This window comes from Nycticebus coucang, chromosome 11 (assembly GCF_027406575.1).
Source record: "Nycticebus coucang isolate mNycCou1 chromosome 11, mNycCou1.pri, whole genome shotgun sequence".
In the NCBI taxonomy this organism is placed as follows: Eukaryota; Metazoa; Chordata; class Mammalia; order Primates; family Lorisidae; genus Nycticebus; species Nycticebus coucang.
This window is the reverse complement of record NC_069790.1, coordinates 17,091,593-17,103,046: the sequence shown is the minus strand read 5'-3', so window position 1 is coordinate 17,103,046 and position 11,454 is coordinate 17,091,593. Positions and strand designations below refer to the sequence as shown.

The 11,454-nt window shown below is 38.1% G+C and overlaps 1 protein-coding gene across 1 annotated transcript in view; it reads left to right on the top strand.

Moving 5' to 3' along the window:
• Positions 1-2,478: 2,478 nt before the first annotated feature.
• Positions 2,479-11,454, top strand: part of POU6F2 (POU class 6 homeobox 2) — a 516,807-nt gene continuing 507,831 nt past the window's right edge. The window contains exon 1 of the mRNA XM_053553939.1: positions 2,479-2,583. Within this exon, the coding sequence (XP_053409914.1) occupies positions 2,479-2,583 (105 nt within the window). The remainder of the gene's footprint in view (positions 2,584-11,454) is intronic.

Below are 11,454 nucleotides of genomic sequence, written 5' to 3'. Positions count from 1 at the left end.
AGGGGGAAAGGGAGGGGAGGGAGGGAGGAGGTGGGCAGAGGGAGGGAGATTGGTGGGATTACACCTGCGGTGCATCGTACAAGGGTACATGTGAAACTTAGTAAATGTAGAATATAAATGTCTTAACACAATAACTAAGAAAATGCCAGGAAGGCTATGTTAACCAGTGTGATGAAAATGTGTCAAATGGTCTATAAAACTAGTGTATGGTGCTCCATGATCGCATTAATGTACACAGCTATGATTTAATAATTAAAAAAAAAAAATTGAGCAGTTATCTTTCTTTTGGAACCGCATCTGTAAAATGGGAATAATCGTTCCTACCTCACGGGTTGTTTTGAGGACTGTGCCAAGTGTCTAACACACAGCTTGGCTGAGCACCCCATCGTACTGGCTAGTAAAACTGTTGTCCCCATGCCAATCTGAACCGGCCTAAGTTGGGGGACCGAGCTTCCAGAGGGCTTCTTCCTAGGCGCCCCTTGTCCCCCAGCCACATTGGGAGGTGCCTAGAAGGCTTAGCTCCCAGGGGGCGGTTGAGCCTCCAGTTGGGCGGCGGCGTGTGGAAACCCGCGCTGCGCCGCAGGGGGGCCCGGGCGGCCAGCTGCTCTCCCCGGGGCCGGCCGGGCAGGCGGCGGAGCGGGGCTCGCGGGCGCCCGGGAGGGGAGGGCGGCGCCCCCGGGGCGCGCTCCGGGCTTGGCCGCGGACCCCCAGGGATCAGAAGCGTGGGGATAGCTGCTCAGCTCAGCCGAGGCCGAGGAAGTCCAGCTCGCCCCTCCTCCGCCGCTGGCCAGGGGTCGCGTTGCGCGGCGTGTCCGTCTGGTGTCCGCCCGGGGCAGGGTCCCAGGAAGGCGCCGACGCGAGGGCGGCCCTGCCCCACCTGCCCTCGGCGAGCCCGCAGGTTTCCCGCAAGTTTGGCTCAGTCCTCGCGGGGTCCCACCGCGCCCCGAGCCCCCGCGTTCCTTGCTTGGCTGCCCCTGCCTGCTCCTCCCGCGCCAGAGGAGGTGATGGACGCGCGGGGTCCTGACCTGGGGTGACCGCAGAGACCTTGGGGTGCGTCTGCGTCTCCGAAGCCAGGGACGCACCCGGCTTCGCACGGACGGTGCATTTTAATGCTGGGTAGCGGGACGTTCCGGGAGGCTACCCAGTTTGTGCACAGTTTCTTTTTGTTTGGGGATGCTGATTTAAGAGGGTGTGTCTGCTTAGATCATGGGACAATTCTTAATAAGTCCTTCGTTCTTTCCTCTTAAAGCTTGCTTTAAAAATGTTGAAAATTGTACTTGCTTCTTATTGAAGTTCCTTTTAATTTTCAAACCGTGATGTTGCACGATACCATAATATACATAAGGGTATATAGTTGTATTAAATAGTTCTCAATCCCCCCTACCTCTCAAGCTTAACACCAGGTGTGAGCCTTGAAAAAGAAATCTCCATTTTAATAACACAAAGATTTCTTGCAAAATTTGTGTTGAAAGTTAGGAAGAGTACGCTAACGGACTTCAATTTAAAAAGTGGACAAAAGCAAACGTCAATAACCCCCCAAAGCCACTAAATTAATGAATACTAAGTATGGATTTTGGTTTTCAGAGAGCAATTTTTGCACTATGTATAAGGTTGGCTTGAAAGTCAGGTTCTGATCTTAATTCTGCAAAGGCTAAAAAGCTACTAGGTTTATATGCCTGTCCCTCCTTATAATAACTGGCCCATAAAACACCTGAAGTGTGTAGAATCAAATAGCTTAAATAAAAAAAGAGGTAAAATATTTGTCAGCACCTTACATCAATTTAGATGAGCTGCAGGTAAATCATTCCCTAACCTTTTATAAGATGAAAAGTTTAGTGACTACTATTTACACACTTTGAATATTTTATATTTGAGTGGTCATCTCAGTTTACACAATGATTGTATATATTCATTTCCAGTCAACAAATATCAGGGTATGTATGTTATGGTGATGGGTAACATTTGAAGCTTTTCCGTAAAAGTGACTTTATATAAAACTGTAGAGATTACTGCATATTGTCAAAAGGTCATTTAAAGATTTTGAAAATAAAATCCTGAGGGACAGCTTAAGAGAAGTAGAGTCATGGATTATAATTTTTAAAATGTATATGGGGGTGCAAAAATCAAAGTCTCAATCATCACATCAAATAGTTCATTTTGTTTTTGTTTTGCTGTAAACATAGGTTTCTAGAGCATTAAAACAATCCTCATAGGTTTGTTAAACCTTCAGTGGAAGATTACAGCCCATGTTTTGTCTTTGGTGAATAGCTGTTTGTCTCACTTTATTTACTAGGTATTGGATATTTGTCAATGTCATTTCATATCTACAGAAAATTCTTAGGCTCTGTGGAGGTAGTGAATGTGTGTGTGCGTGTCTGCTGGAGGTCACATGACAGTTTCATCCTATTTGGTGGAGCGGCTTGACTTTTTTTCCCCTTGCTTTTGGTGATGGTTGTGAGTGCAGAAGTTGATTGACAGATGCGTGCCAGAAACCTCCATTCTCCTTTTCAAAGACAACATATGATGGATTGTGATCTCTCAGCGCAGCAGGACACGGGGACCATGCAAGCTGTAATTGGTCAGGTATGGAGTCAGCCATTTCTCAACTCCCCTTTTTTTCCACAAGGGTCTCACCGTATGATTCACATAATTCATATTTACAGTATCATCTTTCTACCTGTATCTTCAGCTACCTGCCAGCGTAGTGCTCAAAGTGCGAAAGGCAAAAGGCGCCGATTAAATCTGGCCGGGAAACCTCAGCTGAAAACTTCAATACGATGCTTTTAAACAGAAACTAAAACAACCACAAAACCATCGGAGAACAAATCTAGTTTATAATTGGTCTGACTGTTTTGTTTAAGAAATCTGTTTTAGGAATTTATTTTCCCTTTAAATTGTGATCTCTGAAAGAACTAAAGTGGAATAAGGGCATCTAAGTGTTAGGTTTCCTGGGTAGTAGTTAACATTTTTCTTAATGCTGTTCTAGTGTTCTGATGTTGACTGTTTTCTTCTGCCTCTCTTTCTCCATGTGGGAAATATAAATATATAAATACATGTGCCTGGACGTCCAACCCAGATCATGTGTGACTGAGCCCGGTGAATGTAGTAGTGGTCTTGGCGGCTGCAGAGGGGCAGGCTGCAAATTAAACACTGCCACAATCTGAGAGGTCCAGGTGGTCTGCTGGTGCTTCCTAATGCAATCCAGCACAACAGCTTTAATAAACAGCTCTATTTAGTTCCTCCTCCCTGTATCCGAGGAGGTGAGCTGCTCTGGGGCTGCTGTGATGAAATGCCAGAAGAATCTCTCTCAGAGGCCTCACAAGCTGATGTTTAGAGCTTTCCTGTTCTGTCGTCTTTGTCTTCCAAATGGGTCAGTGAGTCTTGCTCTTTTTGTCTGGTGCCTTCTGTCCTCAGTAGTTTATGTGTGTGTTGTAAGCCAAATTAGAAGCCAGAAGGATCATTGTATTTTCATTTTCCTTCAGATAACTAAAGTGGCTGAAAGGAATGATAGTGCCCTGCTGCAGAGGGCGGCCGATTTTTCTGACTCTGATGGGGGTGGGGTGAGGGCAAAGGAAATACTGAGCAGATGGTTTCTTTTTCTTTTTGCAATGTATTTTTGACTCGTTTTTTCTAAGTTGTGCGTGTTTACTTACGAATTAACTCATAAATCAGAATGTGCTTACGAATATTTATAAACTCCTAAAAGTTATTTATTTTTTTATTTATTTTTTGCATACTTTCCAATCTAGACAAGCTGGCAAGGTGATGACATAAAATTTGTTTGCTGTACGTTAATAACATGGGGGAAAATATGCCATCTTCCTCTGTGTTCCACAAAATTATAGCAGAGCACTTCAGGGTTCTGAAAGCACATGGTTTATTAATACCGGCATATTTCATAATGTATTTTTAGATAGAAAATGTCAAATACATAATACCATGTTTCCACAGGCTCACGTTATTTTAAAAGAAGTAGGTATTTGCTTCGACAGAAAAATATTTTTTAAAACTTTCAAGTTGGTTTTTGTTCTACAGACATATGAAGTGAAGTCTCTGGGCGTATATTTGTCAGGAGAAAATATACCAACTGATTTTATATACTGTTAATACCTGTCTCAGTGTGAGAATTCACTGATGAGTAAATATATCAAATGTAGCCCAAATAATTGTAGTGGAGGGGGATTAAATAATGTCTGTTAAAATAGATGATCTTTTCTCATGTAAGTAAATCTTGAGCTCCTGATAACTGTCTTACCCTGTTAAATAAAACTTTTCTTAGGTTGTGTGTTCTCTGCTGTGTGGTGTAATAATGGTACTTAATGCTGTGCAAAATTATTGTGTTGCAGTATCACATAAGAAATAGCATTTCCTTTTCTATATATTTCTGGTGAAAAATTAGGAGACACAGTTCTAGTTTGTTATTCAATATTATTTATTGGAAATCAATTGTAGAGGTATATAATTTTAAAAGGTTCAGGCATATATACTTTAAAAAAGGAATCAGTATATATTTTATAGAGATCAGGGTTAACTTTTGTAAGGATTTAAAATTAGTTATTATCACATAGCTCTGTATTTTGTGTGTATTTATAAGTAACTTGTACAGGTCCCATATGTCCAGGAACTGTGCATGTTAATGACTTGTTAGGAATACTTTGTAAATAGTTGCATCAAAATAGTCACATCTTTTCTTAAGATGTTATTTCTCATCGATTATTTGTTAAAAAACTCAAAATGTCAAATTAGTAAATTGTAAAAACAGTTCTGAATATGGTAAAAATTTCTGTGCTAAAAATATACAAACTAGAATGTTTATTTTTATTTGAATTTGAAACATTAAGTGTTCAAAAGGAAAGGAAAATAAAATATTGTCCTATATGAGTATCATAAATGTCAGAAAATCTAAAGTGAACTTGTATCTATAAATATAAACACGAAGGTGGCGTATGCATTTGAAATGAATTCATTTTAATTGATATAGCACAGATAAGCATATTTACTCAATTAGTTCTAATAGTAAGAGAAAGAAGATGGGAATAATTTTTATTGCTTTTCAGTCATTTATAATCAGAAAGGGATGGTTTAATTTTGAGCTCTTCCTTTAAATATCATGGGCTGCCTACTCAGCAGGTGTGAACAGTCCCACTTAATAATGCAAATGTTTGTTTTTTTCTCAAAGACACATAGGAATAGTTATTATTTTTGTCCCAATCCCCTCTTCTGAGTCTTATTCCTAAATGGCTTTGGATTGGAGGAACAAATAACCAGTTTTCAGTGATATTTTCCATTCAGAATACCAAAAGGTTCCTATGAAATATGAGCTTTGGGTTTTTCATTCACCCCTAGGATCAAATATCCACAGTTGCTTCCATTGGAGGGAAGACTAGGCTTTTCTGTGTTGCTGGCCATGATCCAGCTCAGGGGAGAGCACCGGCTTCGCAGAGTAGATATTGCTGATATATGCCTTTCCCCCAGGATTTCTCCTCCCCTAAGCAAGCAATTAGGCAGTCTAGGACTTGGAAGAACAAACGCCCTGACGCCTTCAAGATTAGGGAACTTGGTTCATTCATACGATTTTTAGAATTCAGACTGGATTTTTGATAGCAGTTATCTATAGCAAGCTTCATAACCCCTTGGATGGACTGTTATGCTTCAGGTGATTTTCAAAACAAACTAAGCAGTTAAGTTAAACAGGTTCTGAACTGTGAGTTTGAGTGTCATTTACAAATGAAGACTTGCCTTTACACCTCTCACGGTCATTAAATGTTTACTACATCTTTTCCTTGCGGTAGAACCGAGTTGTGAGTGACAGACTGGTTGATCAGTATTGCAGTCTTCCTGTTTGTTTTTTTCTCATCTCATGTAGATGCGTGGCTGTGTCCCATGCTCTTTCTGGCACTGCTGTCCCCAGAGGACTTAGCCAGCCTACCATCCTGATATATAGGCCTGAGGGTCCGGGCTGGCTGCGTGTGTCTGTAGAGAGACTTTTGCAAATATTACAGAACAGCAAATATCACACTAGTTGTTAATAAAAACAATAGATGGCGCAAATTAGATGAAAATATTTATCAAGCGTATCTAAGAGTTTGCCAGCAATGGGAGAGACACAGCTGGATAAAGTCATCGTAGACGCACTTCTGGTTAACTTTGCTAAAGTATTAGAAGAGAGGGGAGAATACAAATTCTATATTCAAATAGCACTAGAAGTGCAATCAAAGACTTTGCAATTTTTCTTATTGGTAAATGGGTCTTTTTTTTTTCAAGACAGATGTACATAATTTGAAGTGTTGTAAAGTTGTGTGTTAAAAAAACAAACGCAGGTGTCTCTGAGCCCGTGTTGCATAGGTGTGCACATATTTGTCTAATAGTACCTCAGTGTGTGTTTTTCCACACGGAGATTACAAAACAAAAATACTTCACTGTTACAGCATCATTACAACTGATTTTTATATGGAGGCTTGTTCATAGCATCCCTTGTTCCAAAAAGGATTTAATGTAGCTTTGAGAATAATTTGCTTACCTAAAGCATATTCAATTTGCCTACCTAGAACATCTCACTCAACATAATGTGAGAGGGAGGTCTGCTAGGGAGGAAGGACCCTGTCAGTGTGTGAAAAACACACTTACTCACTGTTCTTGGTCCAAACAGATTGGTCATTTTATGCTCTCTATATAAAAATTAAACTTTGGGGCTAGCCCTGTTATACACATGCCAAGTATAACTCCCACATACAGATTGCTTCAGCAAATTTATATATTTTGGGGGCGTGAAATTATTGCTGCTTGAATTTTGTTGAGAACATTTTGCTCCCAAGGTATTTATTATAGGTGACTAGTATGCCAGAAAAATGTAACTTAAGGATTATTCTTTCTGAATATAAAATGGTGCTAGTATTCTTTCGGTAAGTGCCAGACATAATAAAATTGAATTTGTACTACGTATTTCTTAGTAACCTTAAAGACTTCACTTAATATACTTCATTAAGACTTAGAAGAAAGTCTAATGTTAGCAATTTATGTTTTATCAGATGTACTCAATTTTTGATTACCTTTAGACTTTTTAAAACTAGAGCAGCCATTTAAGTGGGAAAGCCAATTGTGTCCATTAAAGTAAAATTTATCAGCATAGTAATAATACTAAATAATAATGTTAATAATAATACTAAACAACCATTACATGGGATAGGTTCTGGAAACCAATTTTTTTTTTCTGTTTCTAAAGTCAGTTAATGAAACTCTCTGTATACACTATTCAAGCATCATTGTCAATGCTTAAGAATTTAAAGCTTTTTGATTCCTTTCTCAAGCATATGCAGAGAGGTTGCTGCAACTTTTAAAATACAAATGCTTGTGAAAAAGTTTGTGTGTGATAAATGTTTTATGTGTGAAATCTATAGTGCTCATTCCGGAGGTCAGTAGAGGTGTTTCTTCATTGACCTTTTCTTTGCTGTGTAAACTGCATGTTACTGAACAGTTTAGGAACAGTCTGAAGCATTTTTCTCTTTTCATCTTAACTGTTGGCTAAAATTAGAATTTAATTAACGATTAACGTGTCTGCAAATATTGAAAACTGGACTTTTCAATTGCACTGTGGTATTACTGTATAAACCGTTGCTTTTTTTTCTAACACTTGATCGAGTAGAAAATAAAGTTAAGAAATTGTTAAAAGTGCAAAAGGGTCAGTCTTGAAGAAACAATATGCAAAAAAGACAAATATTGACCCTAATTTGAACCTTAAAAGAAAATCCAAACTACACAACGTTTAAATTAATTTGTTTTGGGGGGCCAAACCCTTACTTGGGAGATAATAGCTGCTGTAAATACAATCTCACGCGTGGATTTATATTGTTTCTCTCCCATCCTCCCTCCTTTCCTTTCGTCTTTTTTTCCTTCCTTCCTTTTCTTCTTCCTCCCTCCCTTCTTTCCTCTCTTCCTGCAGTTTCTTCCTTTTTTTTTTGGTAAATGAAATTTGTGTCTAATAAGGTAAATTATGAGTCAGGGTTTATTCTGTGAACATATATAAATTGCTCTGCTGAGCCATATTGTCTTAAACTGATCCAAAATTCTAATCAAGATTTGTACCAATTTTGCTTTTTACACATTTCTTCTGAATCTCAATTTGAAGAATGGATTGTAAGACACTGTTATTTCCATAAAGATTCATTTTTCTTAATTGTCTTAACACAATAACTAAGAAAATGCCAGTAAGGCTATGTGAACCAGTGTGATGAAAATGTGTCAAACTGTTTATAAAGCCAGTGTATGATGCCCCATGATCGCATTAATGTACACAGCTATGATTTAATATTAATAAAAAATAAACAATGAACATGATTTTGAGAAAAGATTCATTTTTCTTTTCTTATTCTTTCTAATTCTAGAATGTGAGCCAATTGTGGTGAAAATTGCTTACATTTTTATTTAAACAATTTCTTCCTGGTTTGCCCTATGCCTGTGTTTTTTTCTTTACCCCATCTATCAATGACCATATTATTATTAATACAGGGCTAGCACTTCTTATAAATAAGAAATCATTGGATGCAAATAACAGCAAAATAATCAAGAGCGTCTCTGATTACATATATTAAAGGAAATTCTGTAGATTTGAAAAGCCTTCATTTTTCATGTTGCCTTGTCTTTAGAAAATAGCTTTTTCTTTTATTACCGGTTGAAAACCCCCATGATATGAAGGATTCTGTCTTCAAAAGACAAGAGATTAGCTGTTGATAGTCGGTACTGATTCTGGGTAAAGGGTGCCATTTTCTAACTTTTACCTGTTTTTAGTCCTTCTCCCCAGGGGGTGGTTAATTCCCAGGGGAACAGGTACCCAGCTCTCCCCTTCTAGGGTTAAAGGTGCAAGTAAACGTGTTGACACCTTTAATGAAAAGGATCCAGCCACTCCATGCTTTGCCCTGGCGTTTTGCTCTCTTTTTTCACTGTCGTTTCTCCATCAGTTTGTCTTCTCTTTTCCTCTGTCATCCAGAGTTTGATGAGTAATAAATGAAAAGCGAATCTTTGTGGGCTTCTCAGGGAGGAAAGGGCACTGGAAAGAGGTGCAAGACCTCCAGCAAAACAAGCCAAACGGCAGCAGAAGACTTACAAACACACTCGCTTCTTTCCTTAGTATTTCTGTTAAGTTATTCTGTAAGCTTACTTCATCTCACCTGGCAATTGAGATCACCCAAAACGAGCAGTGAAACAATTCTTGAGGACGGGAACAACAGAATTAAAAGCAGAGCCGAAAGGAAAGAAATGGCTTCCCAGTGTTTGTGCCATCCACGAATTCCAAAATTAAGGAACGCTTTTAAAACAAATCTCTGGTGCTTTTTACAAGAATTTAAGCAGGGCCCTGACACTGTGAAATAGTAGCTTATTATAACAGATATTTCTGGGACTTAATAGAATCTTGACGGCATATTTTGTAACTTTGATTTTTGATGAATAATTAAAAACTATTTTAAGAACAATATATCTAACACCTAAATCTTAGGGACGCAGATACGCTTTAAAAAACATCAAATACCTGTAAAATGATGTTTTTAACATTGATTGCAAGAACTCAGGCAAGCTCCTCTTTAAAAGAACAAAATGTATCATTTACAGAGAGCTTAGCTTTCAGGGCAGAATTCATATACAGATTTTCTTTTTCTTTAATGAATTTTTTGTTGTTGTTGAGAGTGAAAGGTAAATACTATGCCAACACAGTGGCATGCATACCAGAACCCCAGTTGACACTGAAGACAGACGGGGTGGGGGCAGGAAGCTATTTCTTGAATCTTTAGTTTGCTGACTCCAAAATCAAAAGCCACCATGGGCAAGAATGGAGCTGGGCACCCAACACCAGACTACAGCAGGCCAAACTTTCTTCAGACAGAGCTGGTTAATCTTGTAATCCTTAAGTAATACTAGAAAACAATCCTCTTTCAATTTTTTCTCCAAAAAGTTGAGAGTTGGGATAAATGTCAAATGCTACTTAATGTGCACGAACAAAGCCAAGAACATAGGGCTCATTCTACTTCCTGTCAGTCCCAGTGATTCATCACTGTGGTCAGGGCAAGCTGTAGTCTTGGCCTGAAACAATTTTATCCTTTTTGATTTTTTTTGTTGTTGTTGTTAAAAACTAGAAAGTTCCAGCTTAGATCTTATATCCTTAGGGTTACAATATTGAATTCAGAATTGAGAAACTTAATCTTGCAGCCAGATTTGACAAATGCTGGTTGAATGGTGGGCAGAAGTGGTGATTGTGGGATGAAATGCCCCAGGTCAGAATTTGGGAAAAGTAAGAGATTTTATGGAAATCTGGCTGTGATATAAGAACTCCCAAGTTTGAAATTTCTCTCTCATCATATGGTCTTAAAAGTAGCTGGTTCAATGGTCTTAAATGTAGATGGTTCAATGGTCTTAAAAGTAGCTGGTTCAATGGTCTTAAACGTAGATGGTTCAATGGTCTGAAAAGTAGATCTATGCTGTATTCATTTCCTTTGTTTCAAATCTTTCTTTAGCAGAGTAACTTCTTACACATTCTGAAGTGTGTTTCTTGGTGTATTTCTAATGTTGCTAATATAAAAGGTGTTCGTAGTAATATTCAAAAGGTTTCTGGGAACACAGGATAACAGTATGGCTCAAATCAAAAACAGTCATACTTTGTTCTTTGGTGGAATGTTAATACTAAATTCAAGAACTAAAGTTGTGATTTCTTTTTGGAAATCTTTTCCATTCGTAAACAAACCTGTATCTAGATTTCCAGAGACTAAAGAATGATAATGAGGCAATCACTAATTAGTTAACACACACACATATGTTTAAACATTTTGGGAATACTTGATTAATCTCCAGTAATCTAAAAACATTTTAAGTCACTGTTTTCAATTTTAATACATGAAAAAGTGATGGTAGATATTTACTTAAAATACTCTTCTCACCTAAGTTGTTGAAGAAAATGGAAAAATACTTTGCAACTTTTAAACATCAAGATCATTACCCCGAGAATTATAGAACATAGTTGATCATTGTATGGCAAAGGATGTTTATTTCTTTCCAAAAAACAAGCACTCTTTGTATTGCAATGTACTTCCATTTCACACTTTGTACAAGTGTTCCAGCTGAAACATCAGCTGGAATTGTTTTATTCCTTTCCACCAATACTCGTCAGCTAGAATTTAAGCAGCCAGTACAGAATCCGAGGAGAACCTCCAGAACATGAGTGCAATTATTCTATGCTTATTACTGAGGCGAGTTAGAGGATAGACTTCTATGAGTTTTTTTTTGAACTTTTTAATTAAAAATTTTATTTAACAATGCACATTTATGGCAAAGCATTTCAACAGCACAGTGAGTATAAGGTGCAAAGTCAAATATCCCATCATTCCGCTCTCCACAAATAACCCTTGTAAGCAATTTCTTATACGTACGTAGGATATCCTTCCAGAAATTTCCTATGTGTGTATAAGCATA